Source organism: Periplaneta americana, chromosome 16, assembly GCF_040183065.1.
Source record: "Periplaneta americana isolate PAMFEO1 chromosome 16, P.americana_PAMFEO1_priV1, whole genome shotgun sequence".
Taxonomy (NCBI): domain Eukaryota; kingdom Metazoa; phylum Arthropoda; class Insecta; order Blattodea; family Blattidae; genus Periplaneta; species Periplaneta americana.
This window is the reverse complement of record NC_091132.1, coordinates 136755767-136783436: the sequence shown is the minus strand read 5'-3', so window position 1 is coordinate 136783436 and position 27670 is coordinate 136755767. Positions and strand designations below refer to the sequence as shown.

General features: G+C 34.8%; 1 protein-coding gene across 2 annotated transcripts in view; it reads left to right on the top strand.

The window, feature by feature from the left end:
• Nos (Nitric oxide synthase) overlaps positions 1–27670 on the top strand; it is a 501742-nt gene that overhangs the window by 384155 nt on the left and 89917 nt on the right. For both annotated transcript variants that reach the window (XM_069813071.1, XM_069813070.1), the window contains exons 8-12: positions 5145–5246; positions 7022–7216; positions 11898–11992; positions 15490–15634; positions 18456–18560. In XM_069813071.1, coding sequence (XP_069669172.1) covers positions 5145–5246; positions 7022–7216; positions 11898–11992; positions 15490–15634; positions 18456–18560 — 642 coding nt within the window. The remainder of the gene's footprint in view (positions 1–5144; positions 5247–7021; positions 7217–11897; positions 11993–15489; positions 15635–18455; positions 18561–27670) is intronic.

Genomic DNA, 27670 nt, shown 5'->3' with positions numbered 1-27670 from the left:
ATACTTGATGCTGACGAAATTGATGTTAATTGATTATTTCTGAATACAATGGTGAATTAGGTTGTGGTGTTACTTATTGATGTGTGGAAACAATTGCGAATCATAAAAAAAAAACAAAAGTGAAAATATTTGTTCGGTAATATTGCAGTGAATGATGCCTCTGACTGATTGAAATTCAACGGATTCTGACATTCCATTGGTGAGCTGATACATAAGCAAAATATAATCATTAAGTTATTGTTCCTTGCTAATTTATGGTATCGACTAGTGCATTTCAAGCGCTATGTTCGGTTCAAGTTTGTCGAGCGTGACAGGAACCGAAATCTGCTTTGAAGAAGCGGAACTGTCTAGCTCGCTCGAACTTGCCCCTTGAAGTTCGATGGTCTCTCCTACCCTCCCCTCCCATGCCTTCATGCGTTTAGCTGTGTAAGGATTTTGGAACAAATCGTGTGAAGATTTATTTAAATTTGATTAAGCATTTACATATTTTGGAATGAAAGAATAGTACACGTAAGAATTAAGTTCATTTGAGTCGCCGAAAGCTTTTTTCCTTGGATTTTTATTCACTAAGCTTCAGATCCATAGCCCATATATTTTTTTAACAATTACTTTGTAAATCAGCGTTTTTTCTTTTAATTACGTTCATACCTCACAAAACACTATTTAATAATGATATAGCCTTTCTTCCTTGTGCATTTATATTTTGAATTTCTATGTCTATTCCTCCGTTCCTACTAATTATCATTTCTAAATAAATGTAATGATTGATTTCTCATAGACAATTATTTTTTTTTTGTCTGTACTAAAGTGAACCGTCTCATTTATTAGTTTATTGTATAAAAGACAAAAAAATAAGGAAGACAATTTTTTATAATTCTTGGTGGGGGGGGGGAGTTAGGTTGGAGCACTGAAGAATTTACCACATGAAATGTAAATAGCTTATACACAATTGCAAATTAACACACATAAACCCTATTTTTAACACATTAAAATTATTCTCAATTTCCTAACATGAATTCTAGTGCATAATTTAATTGGTATTCAAAATGGCGGCTACTTGCAGTATCCGAACCTGGAGTTTCTTCCTCAGCGCAACCACATTTCAAGCTTTCATTGTTCAGTTGTTTAAGGTTATTCGGTTTAAAGCTAAAATATAGCTCTACAAGACTGAGCACAATCATATTTATAGATAAATATGTAATTAAATGTAATAAGTTTTCAAGGCATTTTGGTTCAAAATTATTGTTTGTAAACAAAATATGAAACAGACAGAGGGGCTTCGTTCTGCTCCGTTTTGTAGACGTGTGTAAAGATGCAAAAAAGTAATTCATAAAATTCTATTCATTATTTCAGAATTACAATGCAAGTGGATTTTCAAAATGTACTTAGAGGTAAAAGAACAATGAAGATATAATATGCAATGTAGTGCTATGTGCAGCGTCTCACATTAAATTTTATAATTTTGAAAATAACACTGATATTAAAAAAATTGTTTCACCGAAATAAACTTCAATATTTAGTGCATATTTTAAAAAATATTTTGAAAAATCGATCTTTTTAAGGTGTTAAATTTTACCTATCCCTTTAACTTGAGCGGCATGGTCTGTTTTTGATTTAAAGCAAAGATTAGTTAATTTTCAATAAATGTTGTTCTAATTCATATGCATAAATTCTGGATAAATTGTCTGGTATATATTGATTGTTGAATAGTTCATGAGAAGTTGCTGTACACAAATGTATAAAAGATATTAAATATACAGAAACAGGCGTCATGCATAAACCACACTTTCGATGTCAGCGACAATGGAACGTGTATTTTAGCGAGAATTTCGAATTCAAATTTTATTACAAGTGAAACTAACGGCATACTGAATAATTTCGAGGGAAAAATTGTTCCGGGGCCGGTTGTTGGTTTTACGTACCAACGCTCTACCAACTGAGCTACCCGGGAACTCTACCAGATACCGATCCAATTTTTCCCTCTATATCCACAGACCTCAAAGTGGGCTGACAACCGTCAAGCAACCAACGTTGGATCGGTGTCTGGTAGAGTTCCCGGGTAGCTCAGTTGGTAGAGCGTTGGTACGTTGAAGCAAAGGTCCCGGGTTCGATACCCGACCCGGAACAATTTTTCCCTCAAAATTATTCAAATCAACTTTACAGGGAGTTATACCTGAAAGCTTGATTTGCATAATACACGTCACTGTTCGTTAACAGAAAACCACAATTTAAGTCACACAAAGTTAGTGTGCACTCAACGTTGGTTGCTTGCGGTTGTCAGCCCACTTTGAGGTCTGTGGATATAGAGGGAAAAATTGGATCGGTGTCTGGTAGAGTTCCCGGGTAGCTCAGTTGGTAGAGCGTTGGTACGTTAAACCAAACGTCCCGGGTTCGATACCTGGCCCTGCAACAATTTTTCTCTCGAAATCATTCAAATCAACTTTACAGGGAGTTATACCTGAAAGCTTGATTTGCATAACGGCATACTGTAAATAAAATTATGTTTACAAAGTGTTGGAATAAAAACTAGGAGAGGAACTCACTAGCTAATCCAGTAGCAAACGGAAAAGAATTCCGTCGTATACTTATGAATATTTTCGTGGTATGAATTCTGTGAGCATGTTAAATTATATCAATGACACTGAACTAATTTAACTTCTTTTATCTTCTCTCCAAAGTACGTGTCTCAAGTCTCATTGAATTTTGTGATAGTTTCTACAAACAGTCATATTTCACTGAAGAGAGACCCGATTTATTAAGTACATATAATTTGCTCCAGCAGAATCCTACTCTATAATCAGTGCATGAGTTGCTCTGAAGCGTGAGTAGAGTTTGATGGTCACATTCAACTAATGCGCTCATTACGCCGTTTATTGAACTTCAGTACTAGAGTGTGTAACATGTAGTTCACAACATACTTGTCTGGTGAAGACAAACAGAATCAAACTGCGTAGTAGCATTAAATAGATAAATGAAGTATCAGTGTCAAGTGCACATCTCCTCAAGTGGTGATACGAATATGTATGGTTACAAAACCAGTTAACCAAGACGAAAGAGAAGGAGAAATGTTTTTTCTTTCCATGGATATTTGGAATCTGAATTTGTCTCTCTTTTGTTTTCTCTGTGATGTTGATTCTGCGACATGTAGACAAAATAATCTGTAAATTTTTCCAATTATGAATATAGATATTATTGGCTTGACTATTACACTTTTACTACGTCATACTACTTTTGACCAATAAAACGGTACGAAAGGACGTCTTTCAACCAATCATGGCTGCTTATCACACAATTTTATTGCGTTCCTAGCATTTGTTTAATTTTATCATGTCCCTAGCATTTGTTTATTTTTATCACTACACTAGCATTTGTTTCTTTGTTTGCCAGCATTTCAAACTGCATTGGTCTGGACGTCAAAAAAAAAAAAAAAAAACAGAAAATTACAAACCACTCCAGTCGATACACAGCACTTTCAAATATGACTCGCATTGGCATTCAAGTACAAGAATTAATAAAGATCACTGGTCATAGCTATGCATTTTCTCTGAAACCCTATTTACAAATAAATGAAGAGCATCATTCGGAAATCCTGAATAAGTTGAGGAATACACCATGTACATCAACGAGTTCCACTTCTTTTACGCACACGTCTAATATAACATCAACTGAACCATCAACCACTAAAACATTCAAATTTGAAAATTGTACTTTCAATAATTGTTCCTTTTAAAATTATTAATGTTAATTTTTTATTTCAACATCGTTAATTAAAACTTTTCTTGTTTATTTCATCATCTCTAATTATAGTACATTATGAAACGAGCGCAAGCGAGTTTCATAATTTTCATACGAGGTTCTTAATTGCCATTATAGGCGAGTTTCATACGACTTTTTATGCTCGACAATATTTCTAACTTGAAATTACCGGTATTCAGATGTATACATTTTATTTGTATCTGACAAGATCGGAAGTGACCTTGTTCTAGGTCGTGAATTGTGAGATGTGCGCAGACGCGAAAGTATTGATTTTTTCCGAGGAACAATAATGTCATTGACCTTGACGTAGTCCCGTTAAACTTGATAATATTATAACCTTGATTATTGAATTCGACATTGAAAAACGAGATGACAAATTGAATTTATTTGAATATTATTTACAAGTAACGCTAATTATTATAGTAACAGAACATAACCTTTTGCGACAGTATTGGATTTCCAGCCTCCGTGACTTTTCGCTAATTCTCTTTCAATTGCATATCCGAGAATAATCGATACTTGCGGATTTATAACGGTACAAAGCTGACTTGGCATTGGCTGAAAACATGTAAGCTGAGTTATCATTGGCTGAAGACCTGTACTTTAATGAGTAGGTGTACTTTAATGACATGCATTAAAGGACTGCTACCAGGTGTATAATTAGTACATTTCGGCATGGTCGAGCATAAAAACTTTTGTAACACTTGTTTATATTATTTAGGTTATGTTATAGCTTCTGCTATATGATATTATGAATAGTCTCGTATCAGAGATTGTTTAATACTAAGATTTATTGAAAATCATCTGTCAAGTGACGATGATTACTGGCATCCGGATAATTGAAGTGGAATGCAACTTTTTAATAAAAATGAAACTGAATCAACAAAGCCTTCTTGACTAGTAACCGTCCACAGAGTTCAATGAAGATTCCATAATTGGCACAACTGATAACAAGAAAACAGCTAAACATAACACACTACTGCCATCTAGCGTAATATTTGTAATTTAGAGATGGTACAATAATACATTTGAAGACAGTTGTATTTTCGTAAGTAAATTAACATTTAATTGTATTGGAGTACTTCGTTACTTCTAATCTTCATATACTTTCTTCTAATCGTGTAATAGTCAATTAAATCCCACTCGAGTTTTGATTTTCTCTAGATAAATCAAAACCTCTAGTGAGATTACTGTTGATACAATAGCAACAAACTTGTCTCGTATCATGTTGTGTTGTGTTGTTACTTTATATTATATTATCTTACGTCGCATTTACTTATATAGCTCATACAATGCCTCAATAAAGGCCAAAGAAACAATAGACCAATAAGATCTATAACGGTTACAAAGCATGATTAACATTATAACAGATAGTGTTCTAATTTCAGACTGTGGCAGTACGAATGGGCTTGGATACACGGACTCCTGTCACCTTGTGGAAAGATAAAGCTCTCGTGGAGACAAACCTCGCAGTTCTACACAGCTTCCAGGTAAATATTGAACTTACCCGGACCAGCAACACTCACGACGAAAAAACAATATCAAATCCCTCTCAGCTCCAAATAGGGATTCAGCTGTCGGTTCTCGATTTATAAAAGAAGTGGGGATTGGTAGTTAGAAATACAGGAAACGCAAGATAGTATTATTGTGGATTACATTATCATCACAATTTTATTGTTACTGGACTCACAATATGTTTGGTACGAGTTAAAATTCTTTGAATGTGAAACTACAATGAAATTACATTGCAAATTAAAACGTGAACATAGTAGCCTGACGGAAAGAGAAACAATAAAGAAATTTGAGCGATCAAAATTAGAAAAAATAACCAGTTTTATTGACTCTCAAGTGGTATAATTTGTGCTATTTAGGAAGACGTCTCGAGAGGAGAAACTGCAAGTGAGAACGGTGAGATCTGGGAGTGAGAGCGCTGACTTCTCCTCGTAAAGGTTTTGGAACATATACACGTCATCTCAAATATTATTTTCTTGGATGAAGGAGATACTGTGTAACTCTGTGATAAATCAGACTGCCGTACTGTTTTTAAGACCTTGCGTTGAAGGCAATATTATACTGAAATGACAAATATAGGACCATCACAAACATAATAAGGACCACGACAAAGCCAACAACGATCACGATAAGGACTACAACGAGGACCACGATAAGTATCACGACATGGATCACGACAAAGATTACGATACGGACCATGATTTGGAATACGATAATGATCACGACGACTAAGATGAAGAGTCATGACAAAGGCAGCAAGGACCACGATAAGGAACATGACAAAGATAACAAGAACCATGATGAGGATCATGACAAAGACCAGGACTACGGCAAGAACCATAAGGTCAATGACAAAAACCACGATAAGAACCACATGGTCAATGCCAAGGAGCACGATAAGAACCATGACAAAGACCACGATAAGGACCACGAGGACAACGACAAGATCCACGATAAGGATGTATCACTGCAAGGACCATGCCCACAACAGGGATCACTAAAACGAATATGACAGATAACAAGGACCACAATAACGATTGCAAAGACAACAAAGATCACAATATGTATCGCGACAAACATTTCAAGGACCACTATATGCATCATGATAAGATCAAACTATAAGGACCACGACATGGATCAAGATGGGAATCACAACAAGCACCACGACAAGAATCACGATAAGAGTCACAAGGACTAAGATAGGAATCAACACAAGTATAATGATAAACACTACAAGGACTATAACACAAACCACAACGAGGGTCACATGGACCATGGTGCTTATTACGGTTTTTCTCGTGTTCCCTATCGTGATCCTTGTTGTCCATGTGGTCCTTGTCGTGATTCTTATCATGGTTCTTATCGTTGAACTTGTCGTGATCCTTCTTGTCTTTGTCTTGGTTCTTATCGTGGTCGTGGTACTTGTTATGACCTTTATCGTGGTCTTTGCCGTGATTCACATCGTGATCCTTGTTGTGATGTTTTGTTATGGTCCATGTCCAGATTCGACGGTAGTCTCTATAGTGGTCTTTGTTTTAGTCATGGTCGTACATTACTTATAAAAATAAGAATAAAAACGTGAGTGATAAGATTTACAGTAAAAAATATCCGCTGTCAATGCGAGAGTCTCCTCCACTTCCGCTGGGTTACAAGCCGAGCCCGTAAAATCCACTCGGCGGACGGATTACATGATAGATTGTCTGCATATAATGATAGTGATGGTAATTCTGACTGTGATTTCATGGTGATGCAGTCCAAGAACGTAACAATAGTGGACCATCACACTGCGTCGGAGTCCTTCATGAAGCATTACGAGAACGAGCTGCGTCTGAGGAATGGCTGTCCCGCCGACTGGGTGTGGATCGTGCCTCCGTTGTCCGGGTCCGTGACGCCAGTGTTCCACCAGGAGATGGCGCTCTACCAGCTCAAGCCCTCTTACGACTACCAGGTGAATTTCCACGAATTTCATTTATCCTTTTAAGATAAAATATTTATTTATTTATTTATTTATTTATTTATTTATTTATTTATTTATTTATTTATTTATTTATTTATATAGTCCACGAATCTAATTTATCTCTCCAAGAGAAAATATTTATTTATTTATTTATTTATTTATTTATTTATTTATTTATTTATTTATTTATTTATTTATTTATTTATTTACTTCACGAATCTCATTTAACTCAAGAGAAAATATTTATTTATTTATTTACTTATTTATTTATTGTTTATTCATTTATTTATTGTTTATTTATTTATTTATTTATTTATTTATTTATTTATTTATTTATTTATTTATTTGTCATCCGAGGCTTCTGTTGAGACTTGAAAGCAATATGAAAATGTCGTCCGAAGAAGTGATGGTAGACGACAACGATTTATTTATTTATTTATTTATTCATTCATTTATTTACTTATTTATTTTTATTTATTTATTTTTTATATATTTTTATTTTTTATTAATTTATTTATTTTTATTTATTTCTTTACTTATATATTTATTTTGTCTGTCTGTCTGTTTATTTATTTATTTACTTACGTATTTATTTATTTATTTACTTATTTATTTACGTATTTCTTTTTATTTATTTATTTACTTATTTCTTTTTATTCATTCATTCATTCATTCTTTCATTCATTCATTCATTTACTTATTTATTTACTTATTTATTTTTATTTATTTATTTTTTATTTATTTTTACTTTTATTTTATTTATTTTTTATTCATTTATTTATTTTTATTTATTTATTTGTTTGTCTGTCTGTCTATTTATTTATTTATTTACTTATGAATTTATTTATTTACATATTTCTTTTTATTTATTCATTTAATTGTTTATTCATTCATTCATTCATTCATTCATCAGTGGCAGATTTTGACAATAACATCATTTTCCCTCTGGCCTTCCAATAGAAGCTGACAAAAAAGAAAATGTTGTAATGCGGAAATAATAAATATTTCGATATGTTTACGGAATTACAATGTCAGTGTCCCTGATTCCAATGAAGTACTGTAATTTTCTTGTGTACCATTTTTCTGTCTGTCCGTTTAGTAGTCTATAGTGATCTTTTTATAAACTATTAGATTTAGTTTCCACTTAATATCTGCGAGTCAGTGCACGCGATAATAATGTAATGCTATAATTACAATATTTACTCAAAACAATTCTACTTATTTTAAAACAAAAATTTTGACGATGGTGTAGTGGTTAACACGTCAGCCTTATATTCGTGGGGTCCGATGTTTGCTCCCGGAGAGCGGCTATCCTGACTTGCGTTGTTCGTGGTTTCCCAAATCTCGCCAAATGAATGTTGGGATAGTACCAATTATAAGAACCATGAACTACTGCTTTCATAATCCTGCAATCATTCGCAATATAATTTTGTACGTCATCCTCGCACATTCCGCGAAAGACCTGCACCATTCCGAGAAGTATCGAAATTTGCTGAGTGTGGCTCCCCTCTATCGAGAGGAAAGAGAATTAAAGCCAACTGCAGAAGAGAGTAAACGCCTAACAAAAGAATGTGATTTATTTCAAATCTAATGCAACCAGTTTCTTTTGGATTTTTGCGTACTCGTAAGATAACGTAGGAATAAACCTATATTATCTTAGAAGATAATTATTTAAATAAATTAATTACCGGTACTATTCTATATGAGAGCAAAAATGTACTTACGCTCCTGTTTCCACATTATTACCATTTCTTTCTTTATCGGTTACCCGCCATATCAACAAGCTTTTTAAGTTTTAGGGTTGAACTAGGCTTTGCTTAAGGGTTATTGTGTTTTCTATATCTCTGTAGTAGAAGTTATAGCAAGTAAAGGATTGCAGAAGAGAATATTATAAACTTCAGTGAAGAAAAACAGCTTTAAGAATACAGCTGTGAACAATTAATGATTATTTACATTTTTAAAATTCGTATAACAGAAGAGCAGATGTCATCTAATGACCTAGTTTTCTTCTTCTTATGTTAGGTTTCTCTCAATATTCTGGGACCTTTCTTCTGCCTTTTTTCCTTGTACATTAGATCTCTAGATCTGTCTTCTTAAGTGTAATTTACGTAAGAGATCTTTATGAAACTGATTTTGGAGTTGGTCAACCAAATCAAATATATTCGAAGGAGCACCAAAGATAACGCACCAAACAAACCAGTCTTCTTCACGCTGCCAAAATAATTATAAAGAACTAACTGGGATACATATTTTAATTCAGTGAAATGAGTATTTTAAATTCATTTTAATCTAATATGCCTTAGGCCTATGTGGATACTGCCAACATCGTATTTTTGGGAATACCTTTTGGATCCTCAACTGTGAAGTATTCAATAACATTGCAAACAAGACAGTTTTTAAAATTTATACACTAATCCGGATGTTGTCCCGCGCCGTGGCGTCGTGGTCTAAGGCATCCTGCCTAGAACTCGCGTTACGGAATGCGCGCTGGTTCGAGTCCTCATGGGGGAAGAAATTTTCTCATCAAATTTCGGCTAGTGTATGGGACCGGAGCCCACCCAGCATCGTGATGCACTTGGGGAGCTACGATAGGTAGGGAAATTGGGTTGCGAATGCCAGCTATAACGGCTGGGGGGATCATCGTGCTGACCATATGATACCTCCATTCTGGTTGGATGATCGTCCACCTCTGCTTCGACATGTGGGCGTGAGGCCAGCAGCCGGCTGGTCGGTCTATGCCCTTCACGGGCTGTAGCGCCACGGGTTATTATTATTATTATTATTATTATTATTATTATTATTATTATTATTATTATTATTATTATTATTATTATTATTAATCCTGATGTTACACGTTGATTATATTTGTGCTCATAGGCCCTATTCATTACAGACAAATATTTCTAATCTCTATACTTCTTGAGAATTCCTTTCCATTAACTCTGCTGCACTCCATATGTTTTCTTTCTTAACAGCTGCAATTAGTTGTATTTCTTTCTAGCCTCTCTTTGTCTCTTTATCTATCCCAATCTGTCCTTCATATGTGAGAAAACTATTTTATATCTTTTGTTTCTTCAGCATCAGCTTATCTTTTTCGGACATCACATGTGACACCCAGTTTATTCTTCTCTTTGTGTCATACTCAATTCTCTTTTAGCTACTGCCAATCTCTTCCTCAAATGATGTTTAATTTTTGGGAGTTTTGGGGGTTCTTCTAGCACATTTCTTCTTATTCGTTCCATGTTCTGTGTATATCTTAAATACCCTCTTCTACCAATAAGTAACTTAAATGTAAATAGATTTAGGAAGTATATTTTCTCATATATCTTTTTGAGTTTCTTAAAATGATAATGTGATGCAATAATGTTACGTTTTCATTATTTGACTCCAGTTAAATGTCTGCATCAATTTTTTTTCGTTCTGCCAGTTGAATAATTACACAATTAAGTGCTACTGCTTTCACGTATAAATTTATTAACAATTTAATGCATAATTACATTTTAATAAATATATACATACTTATTACACAAGCAGAAATAACTAAAATGCTCTCTCAATTAATATCACTCAATAAAAGAATTGTATTCCAATGGATACCATCCCATTGTGGAATCCTGGGAAACGAGAATGCGGATGCTTTAGCGAAGAAGGGCAGCACTGCTACTTACAGTCCTGTTACTAAATCTACATATTACTCTGTGAAAAGATTTATTAAATCTACATATTTAGACTTCAACAAACAAAATTTGATAACACAATCTCAAGGGAAAAAATGGAACTCACTGCATCATAATCCACAGTTAATTTCCGATTTCCCACGAAAATCGTCTGTAGCTGCATTTAGATTCACAACAGGCCATGATTGTTTGGCCAAACACCTGCATAAAATTGGAATATATCAGTCCCCTAACTGCCCATTGTGCAACTCAAACCAAGAAATGGATTCGGAACACCTCAAAATCTGTGCTTCAGTGGCTGGTCATGATAATATCTTTGAAAAATATTGGAGTGCAAAATGTCAAATGACTTTATTGTCAAACGCCTGGCATTAGAAAACAACAACTACTTATTACACAAGACATAAAGAATTTTTTTCCTCAGCATGGCTCAGTAACATATGGTAGGAAAGGAATGAAGCATTTTTAATAACATCTTATAATCAACTTTCTTTAGAATACAAAGTTTTACCAAATTCCCGGTGTTTTAAGAAATGTTTATAAAAACATTTTTGGAAAGATTATTTATTTTAATTCTTGGTTGGTTTATTTACCTGAAGGTTTTAAAGTTTTTGTTATTTCTCTCTAAAACTTCAATATTACCTTACCGTTCTAATTTATTTTCTTTCTTTAATTCTTGTTATATTTCATATTTTTCACAGACTGTAGTTCTATGATTTGTTAAATTATACTTTACAACATATGTATCTGTTCTTGTACAGCCCCTAAATATGAGTTTTACTTGTTGGGAAATACGCAATAAATTTTCAAAAGTGAAAGGGAACTTCTGAAACCTAGAAAACTTGTTCTCTGTCAAACCAGATTCGTGAAGAAGAAGAAGAAGAAGAAGAAAAATGAAAGGGTTTACGTGATAGCCACGTTCTGAATCATTAGGATTGAATTACGTCAGAACCAGAATTGTTTTTTCCAAACAAAATTTCCGCTTCTTTTTGCAGGAAGCAGCATGGAAGAGTCATCAGTGGAAGAAAGGGAGAGAGCTCGGGAAGAGCAAGAAACCGAGGAGGAAGTTTCACTTCAAGCAGATCGCAAGGTAATGAGAAGTCAATGACGCTTTTATTGTTGTGGCAGCCTTCAGTTTAACTTACGGCTTGGTCGGGTAATGAAAGACAGTTAATCAAGGAGAGAGGAGGAGATCGGAATTTGTATAAAATTTCGACAGTCTACATTTTATTTTTTGTATGTCCACTTGTAGCTTGTAGTATTGCGTAATTGAAAGAAATTTGCACTTTTTGAGGAACATTAAGTAAGACATTCTTATTGTCTCTTATATAAAAATACATGTTCCTGCCAATTTCTTGTTTCAGTTTTATTTACCGATTGACTTAACAATGTATTAACTGCTCAATCACACAATGAATTGACTGAAATACGTATTGACCAAGTTGTCGACAAATTTATCGACTTAGCAAATGTTTGAGTGTAACTTTACCTCCTAAACACATGAACGTATCTTCAATGTTCATACTTACAAATTACAAGAACCGTCACGACAAATACAGTAAAGCAGTGATGTCAAAGCAAGCGCATTTTTCTGACCTTGACGTCGTGCGCGGGCATTAAGCGCTAAGTATGGAAAGAGGAAGGGTTGTGTATATGAATAAGGAACCTGTTGCATTAAGAAAACAGTGGTGCACAAACTTCAAACGGAACGTGAAATTTTATGTCGTTATTTTTATATGGCTTCTTTCTGTTTGATATTATCTACATTGTCTGTAAAATAAAAGTACTAATACCAATTTCTTAATATTGCAGTTGTGTTTTAAATGTTAATAACATAATAGAGAGTTAAGAAGGAATATTCACATAAATTCCATAGTAGTACAACTATACTGTACTAAATGGATGAAACACATCAGTCATAAAGAAAGTGATATCCCAAAAAAAGAGATTGAGTATGACATGATAATTTAGAATTTATATTGATGGTATCTTTAGCCTTATAAATTAACCAATACACTAATCAAAACAACATTACAGTAGAAAGCAAAGTTACCTAGGTGCTGTATATGGTTTAAGTGTAACTAATATTCCATAATAAAACTCTTATTGCATTATGCTTTTAAGGTGATAATGGTGAGCAACTTCCTATCATCAGAATATTAAATTATTTTCTCGAAATCTGCTGAAGCTGTAGAGCTGACCTTCTTACAACACAAGGACTCGTATAATTTGCTAATGATGTAACAGTAGTTGCTTTGTTAATCATTTCCTTACAAACAATTTCCATGCGAATTTTTTCAAAATTTTCAGTACACTATCTTCAGTAATACGCATTTACGGTATATTAGATTTACGAAAACATTCTGTAAGGCTAGTAAATAAATAGGCCTATATCTGAAAATTTCACTTTTCTATAAATAAAAGTTGAGAAATATTTCTTTTGAATAAAAAATCAAACTTGTGAAAAATGAGCATTAAAATTAAAACTTACATTCTTATAATGCACTTATACTTCTTAGACAAATGTAACAATTAACATGGATAGAGTTGAAATAAGTTCTCTTCCCTTTATTTATTGAATCAGTGCTGGCCATCCCTGAATATAGCTCGACCAAGTGGCATATGCTACCTCTTTCTTCTGTCTCTTTCCTTTCCACTGTAAAGCGCTCAGGCTCTCCTGGGCTCTAAATCGCGCGCTTGCTCCTATGGGCATCAATTGACATGACTGCAGTAAAGTCTCGATTAGCCGACTTAAACTTGACCTAGAAAGGGTCGGATATGGAAAAATGTCGGATAATGCAATATAACAAAGAAGTGTATAATAAAACAAGTGTTATAGTAAAATATTTTAGATACCTATTATTGGAGAAAAATTCGTTCCGGCACCGGGAATCGAACCCAGTACCTCTCAGCTTTGCGTGCTGAACGCTCTTTCCATCTGAGCTATGCCGAGACGCAATTCACTGTACCGGCCGAATTCTCCTTTTGTATCGGCATAACTCAGATGGATATAGCGCTAGCGCGCAAAGCTGAGAGATCGAGACCCTGGATTTGGTTCCTGGTGGCAGAACGAATTTTTCTCCAATAAAATCTACATGTTGGCTATATATAGGGTAGCCTTGATTATTCAATTAAAACTGCTAGGACTCATATAATATTTTACTTTGTGAAGAGTAGATCAAAACTTTAATGAAGAATGGGAACACAGTAAGTCCACCGTAATTATAAACGTTCACAGTATAGTAGGCTCCCATAGAGTTTAAGACACCCACCTTTGTACACGATCGGCATTAGTAGCAGTAGGGATATCAGCCCTACGTACTTCTCGCCTTTACCCCAAGGAAATATTTTTGGTACGCACTTCTGTTAAAAGCCGAATAAATCCCAAAACTGTAGTGCGACCGGAAGGATAAGATAAATGGAGAAAATTCTTGATACCATTTGAGAATCTAACTCGCGATCTTCCAGATTGCAGCGCAACGCTACCGCGCGCCTCCTATCTTGTAGTTCCTGAGTAATTATGTGATGAGAGGCTTGGATGGATCCGTGAACTTGGTAGACTTTATAATGAATGAGTACGTGTATATGATAGTATGTACATGGGTTGGATAAAAAGTAATGGCAACAGTTCGATATTTCTGACATGGCTTTATTCACAGGGGTACAACATTTACGTACCTTCTATATAGTCTCCTCCCTTATTTATTACCTTTTGCCAAATGTTTGGAAGGCGTCCATCTTTGTTGATGTTCCGTATTGACCGCCCTAAAGCACGGATAAGTTCATGTCTGGTATTGTACCGAGTCCCTCGCAGTGGTTCTTTCACTTTGGTGAAAAGATCGTAATCGCATGGATCATATCGGGTGAGTACGGTGGATGTTCCAGTAGTCCGCGTTTTCCATCTACCTTGGAGGTACAGCGTGGTGCAGTATTACCCCATCAATGTCATACGCCACAATGAACATCTCCTTCACAGCACTTTGTGTAGGGCGCACTTTCTTTGGACGAGGAGAACCGGGATGCTTCCATTCATTTGATTGGCGTTTCAAGTTTGGTTCATACGAGCGAGTCCAGGTTTCGTCCATAGCGACGATTCGTCCAAGAAAGTCGTCACCTTCCCTTTGGTACCGGTACAACAAGGCCTTCCCGGAACGCTTTAACCCATCGTGCCACTGTGCGATATGGCAACGCTGCATTGCCACATGCTTCACGCAGTCCCTGAAAACATTCTTGTGCACTATGACCTCGTACCATTTCAATTTTGATCGAGGAACGTTGCTCTAGTTTTGTAAACGTGGTCTTAGGGCGCTCGCATTATCCCTATGAAAGTGAACGTTCTACACACTGCAGTAGATTGATGGAGTACTGTCGCCGCTGGCTGCACTAACTTATCTAATAGTCCTTGTTCATGTCCACACAGCTGGCAGCTCTCCAACGCACCATCGTCACGTGATTGCAGAGTTGCCATTACTTTTTATCCAACCTATGTATTTAAATTCACTACAGCGAAGATATACCGTACAGAAAAAATATATGACTACATAGTACTACTGAAATGGTAAGAAATGATCTTTTTGTCTGTGATAGGGCTGTGAAGTTCACATCAAAGCTGTTTGGGCGCGCTCTGTCACGGAGGATCAAAGCCACTGTTCTGTACGCCACCGAGACCGGCAAGTCGGAGATGTATGCCAAAAAGTTGGGAGAGATTTTTGGACACGCCTTCAACTCACAGGTACATAATGAAGTGTGATATATGAAATTCGTAAAATTCACATTATTGATAAGAAACTTTTTCACAACTATTTTTGTCACAATAAATAAAATCATGTTTGAATTTTCCTTCTTTCTTCAAATTCCATTAAATCATTTCACATAATCACTCAGAATTATCAATATCCATTCTTTTCTTTCAGTATCTCTTTTTATCTGTCTTCAATTATTTCTTTTTCTTCATTGATTCCTCAATTCCTTTCTTCTTTCTTTTTCTTCCAGTTTTCCTTTCTTTCAATTAATTCCTATTTCCTTCCCCTTAGTTCTTTAACATCTTTCTATTTACCCATTCTATCCGTTCTACTTCATCTTCTCCTTATTTTATCCTATGATAATCTTTTCTCCTCTTCCATCTTTGTTTTCCATTTATTTTCTTCTCAACTTATTTTTATTTTCATTCTTCCTTGCTATGAATCACTAATTTTTCTTTCTTTATATACATTACATTTTTCCTTTTATTCCTTCCATTTTCACTCCTGCCCTTATTGACATTTTCTTCATTTCCATATCCGTTTTCGTCTTTCTTTTTTCTCTTTTCCCTCTGTTTTCTTTATATCTTTTACCATAATACTTGTTTCTGCACATCTTCCTTTCTTCATTTATTTCCATTTTTTCCTTTTTACCTCTTACATGAATATTACCCCCTTTTCCATGTTCGTGTTTCATTCTTTCTTGCTCACTATTTTTCTCTCTTTTCTCTCTCCTTTCATCATTCTTCCTCCCTTGTTTCTTTTTATTTACTCACCACTCTTTCATTTTTCTCTTTATCTTGTTAATTATTTTTCTTTCTTCTCTCTTCTTTTCAATTCTCCCTTCCTTGTTTCTTTTTATTTACTCACCTCTTTTTCATTTTTCTCTTTATCTTGTTAACTATTTTTCTTTTTTCTCTCTTCTTTTTAATTCTCCCTTCCTTGTTTCTTTTTATTTACTCGCCTCTCTTTCATTTTTCTCTTTATCTTGTTAACTATTTTTCTTTTTTCTCTCTTCTTTTTAATTCCCCATTCCTTGTTTCTTTTTATTTACTCACCTCTCTCTCATTTTTCTCTTTATCTTGTTATCTATTTTCTTTTTTCTCTCTTCTTTTTAATTCCCCCTTCCTTGTTTCTTTTTATTTACTCACATCTCTTTCATTTTTCTCTTTATCTTGTTAACTATTTTTCTTTTTTCTCTCTTCTTTTTAATTCCCCCTTCCTTGTTTCTTTTTATTTACTCACCTCTCTTTCATTTTTCTCTTTATCTTGTTAACTATTTTTCTTTTTTCTCTCTTCTTTTCAATTCTCCTTTCCTTGTTTCTTTTTATTTACTCACATCTCTTTCATTTTTCTCTTTATCTTGTTAACTATTTTTCTTTTTTCTCTCTTCCTTTTAATTCTCCCTTCCTTGTTTCTTTTTATTTACTCACATCTCTTTCATTTTTCTCTTTATCTTGTTAACTATTTTTCTTTTTTCTCTCTTTTTAATTCCCCCTCCCTTGTTTCTTTTTATTTACTCACATCTCTTTCATTTTCTCTTTATTTTGTTCAGTATTTTTCTTTTTCTTCTTTTCTCTCTCCTTTCTTCATTCTTCCTTCCTTGTTTCTTTTTCTTTACTCACCACTCTTTCATTTTTCTCTTTATCTTGTTCAATATGTTTCTTTCTTTTCTCTTTCCTTTCTTCATTCTTCCTTCCTTGTTTCTTTTTCTTTATTCACCACTCTTTCATTTTTCTCTTTATCTTGTTCAATATGTTTCTTTCTTTTCTCTTTCCTTTCTTCATTCTCCCTTCCTTGTTTCTTTTTCTTTACTCACCACTCTTTCATTTTTCTCTTTATTGTGTTCAACATTTTTCTTTCTTTTCTCTCTCGTTTCTTCATTATTCCTTCCTTGTTTCTTTTTCTTTGCTCACCTCTCTTAATTCATTTTCCCTTTATTTTTTGTTTCCTCCTCTCCTACTTTCTTATTTTATAAATATCTTTATTTAATGTTTCTTCCTCCATTCTCTTTCTCATTTCCTTCCTTTCCTCTCCTTTCTCTGTTCCTACTTCATGCGTCTCTCTTATTCTGTCTTTCTTGTTTTCTTCATTTTTCTCTCTCTTATCTCGTTCTTGATTTATTTTTCCTTGTTTAATTTTTATATCCTATCATTTGTTATTTTTCTTTTCTTTGATCTTTACTTTATATTTCCTGTCTTGTTATCTTAGTTTATCTTCATTTTTATATATTCTTCTCTTCGTTTTGTACACTTCGCTGAATATTTAGTTTCTTTCTCTTCTTCATTTATGAATGCATTCATTTTTTATCTTGATTTCTACTCCTTTTCCTTTGTTTTCTTCGTTCTCTCAAGTTATATTTTAACTTCAAACTATATCAGAAAAAATAAAGTTCATATAAAGCAATTACGGTTCTGTTGTAGAATGATCAGGATAGAGGAACCTGAAGTACTCAAATGGGACCTTCATCAACCGAAGGAAAGAGGTTCTAGCCTTTCTGAAAAAAGTCGTGTGATTCATATAATTATAGTAATGGAAATAGTCCAATGAAAGTCATGTACAATGGATCAGTTATCTGTCGAATACATTCTAAGAAAATGGCGTTCAATTCCCAATTAATATGTAAGATATTTGATGAATGAAAGACTTTGGAACAGGTTTCATCCGAATGATTCTATTTGGTAGCACATTCATTCCATCTTTATTCATTGTCGTTATAATGCTTTATGAAGCGAGTGACTTTGGATTTTCTACGTTGGAAAGCTCCTTAAATAATAATATTCATCATATTGAAAACTTTGTGTTTCGGTTCAGGTGTACTGCATGGCGGACTACGACATGAGCAGTATCGAACACGAGGCCTTGCTTCTAGTTGTCACCTCTACATTTGGTAACGGAGACCCCCCAGAAAATGGCGAGGTGAGTACTTCAGTCAAACATGACGGACTAATTTCTAGTCACAACACTCTTCCTGTCCTTTCATCTGTTCGTTTTTCTCCTTTATCTTTAGTGTGTGATTGATTGTTAATATCTGACGAGAAAGAGTGGCAACGAAAGCAGTATATAACCTCCACAAGATCAGTAACATAATTATAATATGAGAATAACTACAAATGAAACTATAACGACTTTCCATGAATAGTGTACGATTAGATAAAAAAAATTGCAAGGGACTGACATTTGGTAACTAATAACAGTTATCAATAATAATAATAATAATAATAATAATAATAATAATAATAATAATAATAATAATAATAATAATAATAATAATAATAATTCATTCATTCGTAGTGTTCTGATCAAGGGCAGATCTTTCACTGCAAACCCAGCATTCTCCAGCCTTTCCTATTTTCTGCCTTCCTCTTTGTCCCGTATATCTTAATGTCGTTTATCATCTGATACCTTCTTTCACCCCGAACTCTTCTCCCGTTCACCATTCCTTCAGTGCATCCTTCAGAAGGCAGTTTCTTCTCAACCAGTGACCCAGCCAATAATAATAATAATAATAATAATAATAATAATAATAATAATAATAATAATAATAATAATAATTAGAGTCCGGATGTTAGGCAAAATGCCTCTTTTAAACTGAGTGTATGTATGAAAGACTTATTAGAGATAAACACGTTTCCATACATTTGGGGACGATAGGCCTATTTTAGCTCCCGTTGCCTATTTTAAGGTTAAATGCCTCTTTTAGCCTTTTTACGTCGATATAGTACATTTTCTATATTTTTAATGCATTTAAAATAAACCGCACATACATTATATCAAAAAAACAAGAAAGAACAGTTGTACAAATTAAAAATATATATTCACCTCACACAAATATCTGCTGAGAATCTTATTCTCCAGCAATACATATGTTTTCAAGAAGTCGTAAACTTTTCTCCCCTACCGATTCCAACTTTTATGTCACTTAACAAAGATATTTGAACAGTATAACCCTCAGTGCTCAGGTCACTTCGGGGTTTACCAGCGAAAGAAAGGGGATGAGGGAAGTATTAAAAGCAAGTCTCCAAGTCCCGTTACTGTTGTCGCTTGCATGCACAAGTCACGCGTACTCTGAAGTCTCTAATTCCTTCTCACATCCCTCTTTTTGAGACAATACACCGTCGATTTTTCTCGATTTGTGAAAGAAAGTAGAGACAGTCTTTCTGAAATAAGTTGTTTTAAGTTTGCTCCAATCACTTCAGTAGAAGTATAAAGATCATTTTTCACCATGAAAAAGGTTATCTCTGACAGGCGGCTCACTATGACAGTTGACAACTTAAAAAGCATCTTGTTGTGACCTGTAACCAAGGAAAGTGAGTACCATATGGAATAGTTTATTAAGTATTTGTCTATTTTTTTTTCTGTTTCCATGATTAATAAATGCCTATTTCACTGCCTATTTTTACTATTTTAGTGCCTATATGCCTGCCTATTTTAACCAAAATAAATTCCTAAACATCCTGGCTCTAATATAATAATAATAATAATAATAATAATAATAATAATAATAATAATAATCCAATACATTCTCTAATGAGGAGTACAGGGTCCGAACAGACGCCTTGCTAACTTAGTTGACAGATGCTGGCTTACGACGACCACGGACCCAAGTTCAAGTACATCTTCCACTCATCCTTCATCATATGATGACGCAGAATTTCTGCACGGAAATTTCATATGTACTTCGGTACATCTAATAATATATTATATGCGAAAAATAACCTCTTAGTGATTTAAGACGGCTCTTATTCCGTCGGATCCCGGCCACTTAGTCACTCATAACGAGTGCACCTCTGTGCATGTGTGGACATTGTGCCACTGTCATACATCTATGACGCAGTGCATGAGGGTAGGCCACTAGAGGGAACCCAAGAGGTGGAATTTAAACTGAGAGGATTCAATCCGACATCGGGATGGGAATACGGTCTGGCTTAGTGGATAGAGCGTCAGCACGTAGAGCCGAAAACCCGGGTTCAAATCCCGGTGCCGGAGAGAATTTTTCTCCGTTCCACTCATCCTTCATCATATAATAAATGTTACTGCTCACTCATAAAATCGAGTTTATATTACCAACGTTTTGAATCACCTCGTATGTAGACTCAAAGCGGATGAGTGAAGTTAAAAAAATCGTAATAGCGAGGTATATTATTGTTTTATAACCCAGAAGAAAAGGTATTAATCTCGCAGAGAATCTTGTAAACATATGTACGGTAGTTATAAAGATTTGTTCAAATTTAGAAAGGAGAATGTACAATGGCTAGCGCAGCATTTCTTGCAAGATTCAAATGGGAAATGAGAGGAGGTGTACGAGGTGTACGATCATCCACTCCTCTATATTTCTTATAATGGCTGTTATCGCCAGGTGGACGGTACATTGGAAAGATTGGATGTGCGCAGTGGATGACTTTTAGAAATAAATAGTGTGAATTTGTATAACAAATATAATTAACAATAATGAATAACAATATACATGAATGGTAAATGAAATAACAAAGAAATATGAAATAAGCGAATGAAAGTAACACAAATTAATCTGAACAAGTATCACAACGATATCTGAATCGTGACAGAATTACTAGACTGGGCAAACATACTTATAGGTCATAATACAATCTAATATGGCCATCACTCAATAATCAATGACTGACCTATTAACCATCTAGTCATGAAAACACTCTCTGAATATATATAATAACCATCTAGATATGAATCTCAAGACAACGCCCAGTCAGCACACTAACTCAATACATGACCCATTCAATCACAGATATCATACAATCTGACTAACCAAACTAAACATATATATAAACTCGATAACGCAAAGATTTTACCCAGTATAAGGCATCACATAACTGATCACTATACATTACCAATTACACATAGACCTCGCATGAACTGTGCAGATTGCACTGACACAGAATCTCTGTACTTTACAATAACAATGCCCAAGAGAGAGAGAGAGAGAGAGATACGTAATATAAATAACAGACGATGATTTCAATCTCAATGATCGTTTAAATAGCAGCGGAAACTCAACGCACTCGATTCCTGAAATAGCGGCAATGGAACCAATAAATCAAAATGGAGTAGGGAAAATACTAGAACAATAATATGAGGCCCATACTAATCCAGTTCATTACAACGTCAAATAGAACGTAACCGAAAGATCGTAATCGCTGCTCTATCACACAAACCGTCTTGGAAGATCAAAAACTCACATATCAAACATATCTCATCACGTGATCCCTAATCGTCAAACCTCACATATCAACTTATATTTCATCACGTGATCCCCAATACAATATACCTCAAATATATATATATATATATATATATATATATATATATATATATATATATATATATATATATATCACATAATATATTACTCGACGCAATCACAATTACTTGCCCCCAAGACGTATCACTAGCAAGCGATATTTCAAAGTACGATCCACTACAATCTCTCAAACATACAATCGAAGATAAAAATATCACGAAGCAAATTTACCTACTCCACTGATGCAAATCTGACACAAGTTGTAAGCACGCTAAATCACAAGATATACATCTGAAACAAAGTTCCATGTAATGCATAAATATATAAAAGAAATATTGTGACGCACTGTTCTCGAACAATCTATCACGCTAAACTTAAGTTACGAGAATAGAAAACAGTTCGAGCTCCACTTGTCGAGTACACGTCAATTGCCTGATTGAAAACTATGAATACGGGTTGTAACTCCTAAGTACTGTTACCCATACGGCTTCCAACTGCTAAGTGATGTTAACTATACGGCGTACGAGACCTGAGTCCGTGATGTTCTCTCTACGGCGTGCGAGTCCTAAGTAAAGTTATCTATATCTAATCTTCATCTTACGATGTTTGGGTGACGTATATACGTCCGTTGATGTGACATATTAATTGTGACATATTAATGAATTAAATACTATTATAGTCACAATCATGCCATGGTATGAAAGAAAAATTTCACAACCTCGAGCGGGTTCGTACCTGTGACTTCCTGGTCTCCGGTCAGGCGCTCTACCACTGAGCTATCGAGTTCGTCTCACGCCAAAGGCTCGGAATTATCCTTTCATACTGGCGACTCTGTTATAGAGTACCGTCCATAGCGTCTGATCTTAGTCAGCACTGCTTATGGCTGGAAAGAAACTTTACAAAAGTAATCTTCATCTTACGATGTTTGGGTGACGTATATACGTCCGTTGATGTGACATATTAATGAATTAAATACTATTATAGTCACAATCATGCCATGCTAGCCATAAGCAGTGCTGACTAAGATCAGACGCTATGGACGGTACTCTATAACAGAGTCGCCAGTATGAAAGGATAATTCCGAGCCTTTGGCGTGAGACGAACTCGATAGCTCAGTGGTAGAGCGCCTGACCGGAGACCAGGAAGTCACAGGTACGATTCCCGCTCGAGGTTGTGAAATTTTTCTTTCATACCATGGCATGATTGTGACTATAATAGTATTTAATTCATTAATATGTCACATCAACGGACGTATATACGTCACCCAAACATCGTAGGATGAAGATTACATTTGTAAAGTTTCTTTCCAGCCATAAGCAGTGCTGACTAAGATCAGACGCTATGGTCAGTACTCTATAACAGAGTCGCCAGTATGAAAGGATAATTCCGAGCCTTTGGCTTGAGACGAACTCGATAGCTCAGTGGTAGAGCGCCTGACCGGAGACCAGGAAGTCACAGGTTCGATTCCCGCTCGAGGTTGTGAAATTTTTCTTTCATACCATGGCATGATTGTGACTATAATAGTATTTAATTCATTATCTATATCTGCCCGTGACCAAGTAAACTCACTCTCACTCTCCCTCTCCCCTCGTGAGACGTAATCAACCGGCCAATAGGATAATTTGGAAAGAAAAAATGAAATGATTCATAGCGCTATCTATAATGTAACGTCTGAGAGCGCTCTGACGGACGAAGTGACGTACTAGGTGAACGGCTATAATGGTGGGCATGGCTCAGAAAAGAAGAAGAACTCTCGATAATGAAATGAAAATGAGAATTTTCTTACGATATGTGAGCGATTCAAGTTTTCAGATGGGCGTTCGAGAGTATATGAGTGTTTCCCAAGGTACTGTGTCATTTCTCATTTCATATATCGTATTCCATAAATCTTACATTAGTATTAAAGCTTTAAGATATGAAACAGGTCAAGAGTTACAAATTTTTTTGGTGAGATGAAGTGAGGCCGACGATTCGCCGTAGATTACCTGACATTTGCCTTACAGTTGAGAAAACCTCGAAAAAATCGATCAGATAATCAGTCCAAGAGGGAATCTAACCTAAGCCCGAGTGCAGCTCCCGATCAGCAGGCTAGCGAGTCTACCGACTAAGTTACGCTGGTGACTACACAAAGTTATACAATGCAAATAGTTTGTTAAGTTAATCTATACAAAAAGTGCCTTCCAAGTGATGCATTTAGTATAGATTTCAGTTGTATTCCTGGTTCTGGATAAATTCTCAGTTTCCTATGTCCTATGTGTTGCCTACATTCGGGGCAGTCCGGAAACTTATTGTTAGCCCCTTGTACAGGGACATCATTTTATTTTTACTTCAATTTTTATTGTACCTGAGTTTTTGAATGTACTTCACTCCCACCCCTTCTACTAGTAAACTTCCAACCATCCTACACACAGTACTTTAGTGAATATAGTACGTTCTAGAAATATGTGACGAAAGAGCTTTCAGTATTGAACCATATTTTCGCACAGATACTGTCGTCCGTTTGCTTACGTCGCATCCCGGTTTACCCCGCTCGCTTCTGCTCACCCCTCTGTAAAGGCTAATGACTGGGCTGTCTTAGCTCTTTTGTGAAAACATTAATTTCTGTTAGGAATTGGACATCTACGTAACATTATACAACTGTTCAAAATAACTTAAATAAAAGCGCCTTGTTAAGTAATTAACTGTCGCTTGACAGTAGATAGCATGTCTGAGTAATTTTATCTTTTCGGATCGGGCAGGAAGTGAAGATTGAATTTACAGCACGTAAGGTACTCTTTTATAGAGTAGGTACAGAATTATTTCAACATGAGTTTCTAGTACGAAGGACGAAACTGGTAGACCTAATTGGAATTAGGTACAATAGTTTATAGTGCGATAATATGCAGAAAAGAACTGAAGCATATATCGAAATGAACGGCCACCATTTTCAAAAATGTGTTTAAATATCTATGTTATGATTATTTTTCAATTTAACTTCATTCTCTATATTGTACGCTAATATGCTGTAGACAGTATAATATACACTGCATAATGAATACGTCCGAATGAATAGCTCAATTCGTGAGTAAAACACTTATTGTTAATATAGTTCTGTATTTTGATTAAACAAAAACCTAATGAAAATTATCAAACTCAAAATCGCGATATTTCCTAGTTTACGTAAATGGATGAACTATTTTTCTTCCCTCCTATACCTAGTAAAGTGATTTGTTTGTATATTACGCCAGTGTCATCGAACTTCAGTCTTGGAAGGGGGTAGCAAACTGTGTTTCCGGTTCTTAATCGTTGATCCAAAGGTATAGCCAGGTTAATATTAGAAATGTTAGTAAAAATAAAATGATGTCCTGTATATCTCATGTGTAGAATATTTGGGTATGTCAGTAGACCGTTTACTATTTTTGGGTTTTTGTTTTCATTGCCCTGTATTATACAGGAACATCATTTTATTTTTACTTCAATTTTTATTGTACCTGAGTTTTTTACTGTATTTCACTCCCACCTCTTCTACTAGTGAACTTCCACCCATCTTCCGCAGAGAACCAAGGTTGCATATGCAAATTCGTCTTACGGTCACAGTAAACAGTACTGAGTAAGTGAGTATAGTACGTTCCAGAAATATGGTCGCGTTTTCCAGTGAAAAAAGAGCATTCATTATTTAATCATATTTTCCTACAGGTAATGTGCGTCCTTTTGGTTACGTCGCATCCCGATTTCCTTCACCTGCTTCTGTTGGGCTGTCCTAGCACTGTTTTGAAAATATTTTCTGTTAGGAATTGGATGTCTACGTAATATTATACAACTGTTTAAAATAACTTAAATAAAAGGGTCTCGTTAAGTAATTAACTGTCATGTGATTTCCCCCCTCTTCTACGAACCTGCGACAAAACCACTTGGACGGACAGTAGATAGCATGTCTGCGTAAATTTATCTGTGCGGATCGGGCAGAAGTGAAGATTGAATTTACAGTACGTAAGGTACTCTGATATAGAGTAGGTACAGAATTATTACAACATGAGCTACTGGTACGAAGGACGAAACCGAAAATTGGAATTAGGTACAATAGGTTATAGTGTTATAATATGAATAAAAGAACTGAAGCCTCTATCGAAATGAACAGCCACCATTTTCAACAGTTTGTTTAAATATCCAGAATATGATTATTTTTAAATTTTAATACACTTCTCTACAATGTATGCTAATGTGCTACAAGACAGTATAATATACACTGCATAATGAATGCGACCGCATGGATAGCTCAGTTCGTGAGTAAAAACACAGTATTGTTAATACTGTATTGTATTTTCATTGAACATTATCAAACTCAAAAACTTAATATTTCCAAGTTTAGGTACGTAAATGGACGCACTAATTTTCTTCCCTCCTGTACCTATTAAATGTGATTTGTTTGTGTTTTACACCAGTATCATCAAACTCCGGTCGTGAAAGGGGGTAATAAATAGGGACCGGATTTTTATGTAATATCAAGGTGTGAAATATGTACATATTTATGTAACAAAATTAGCTGAATATGTACCAAAATATGTAAAATCATGAAAATATTTAATATCAATATATCTGTCGTCAATCTGCAAAAGGGGACATGCACAAAATCACAAAGTGTTGGAAAATCGCAAAAACTATAACTAAGTTAACAAATTAAAATGTTAATTTTTTTTTCTAATTAGATCACTATGGGTACATACATTCAGGATCCATGAACATTTTAATTTTTAAGTCTGTTTTGTTTTTTTTTTTTTTTTTTTTTGCGATTTTCCAACACTTTGTCATTTTGGACGTGTCCCCTTTTGCAAATCGACGACAGATATGACAGGTATAGGATAGGTAAGACTCTCCAGTTGTGATTACATAGAGCACCCGACTTTTTTATCGCACGCTTGACACATTACTATTTTTCCATCTGTAGTGAAAGCTTCGTTCATCGTAATCCATGATTTTTTTTTGTCATTATGGTTGAAGATACAGAGGCCATTTTAGTTAGTTAAAAGCAGTAGATAAACTCACTTGTACTTTATACTGTAAGTACTAAAACTAGAGCACTGAGTGAAATGAATGACACAACAGTACTGCAAGCACTGTTTCACTTTACTGGATTAGGAGAAAATAAGAGATGTTAGACACATGCTGTTGTTTGAAAAGTGACATTCCTGTCTCATTCAGAAGGTAGGATTATTCCGTCCGAGAACCATACTTGCTAATTCCTCAGAAAATCCCATTTCCGTATAGGTCTACTAAATTTAAAGTGAAGAGGTCAAGCAATGACCTGAAAAGCTATTTATTGTAATCTTTCAACATATTTTCAGTTTGTTCCTTTACTCCAGCTTCTTTTCAAAATTCGGCTTCTTTATTGCGGCTCGTGTCACTCTTGACGCGGGTTTTCCCTGGAATGATTAGGAAGAGGGTGGGTAAGGTTGCAAATTGCATGGGAACGGCTTGTTAAGACGTATGCAGAACAATTATATCCCTTCTTGGGTAAGTAAAAAGGTTTTTTTTTTTTAATCTGTGTATTTCAAATTGTAAACTTCCCCAGTAGAAGTTTTTTTTTTTTTTTCCTTTTAGTGAAGTAGAAATGAATAAAACCTCTAAATATGTAGATTTATGTAATACCAAGCCATAATATGTAATGTGGGGTAAATATGTAAAAATATGTAGTATCAAATTTTAATATATTAATGGTAATTACAAGATTCGCAAAGATTTGTTATTTATATACGGTTAGGTTGAAAGGAATATA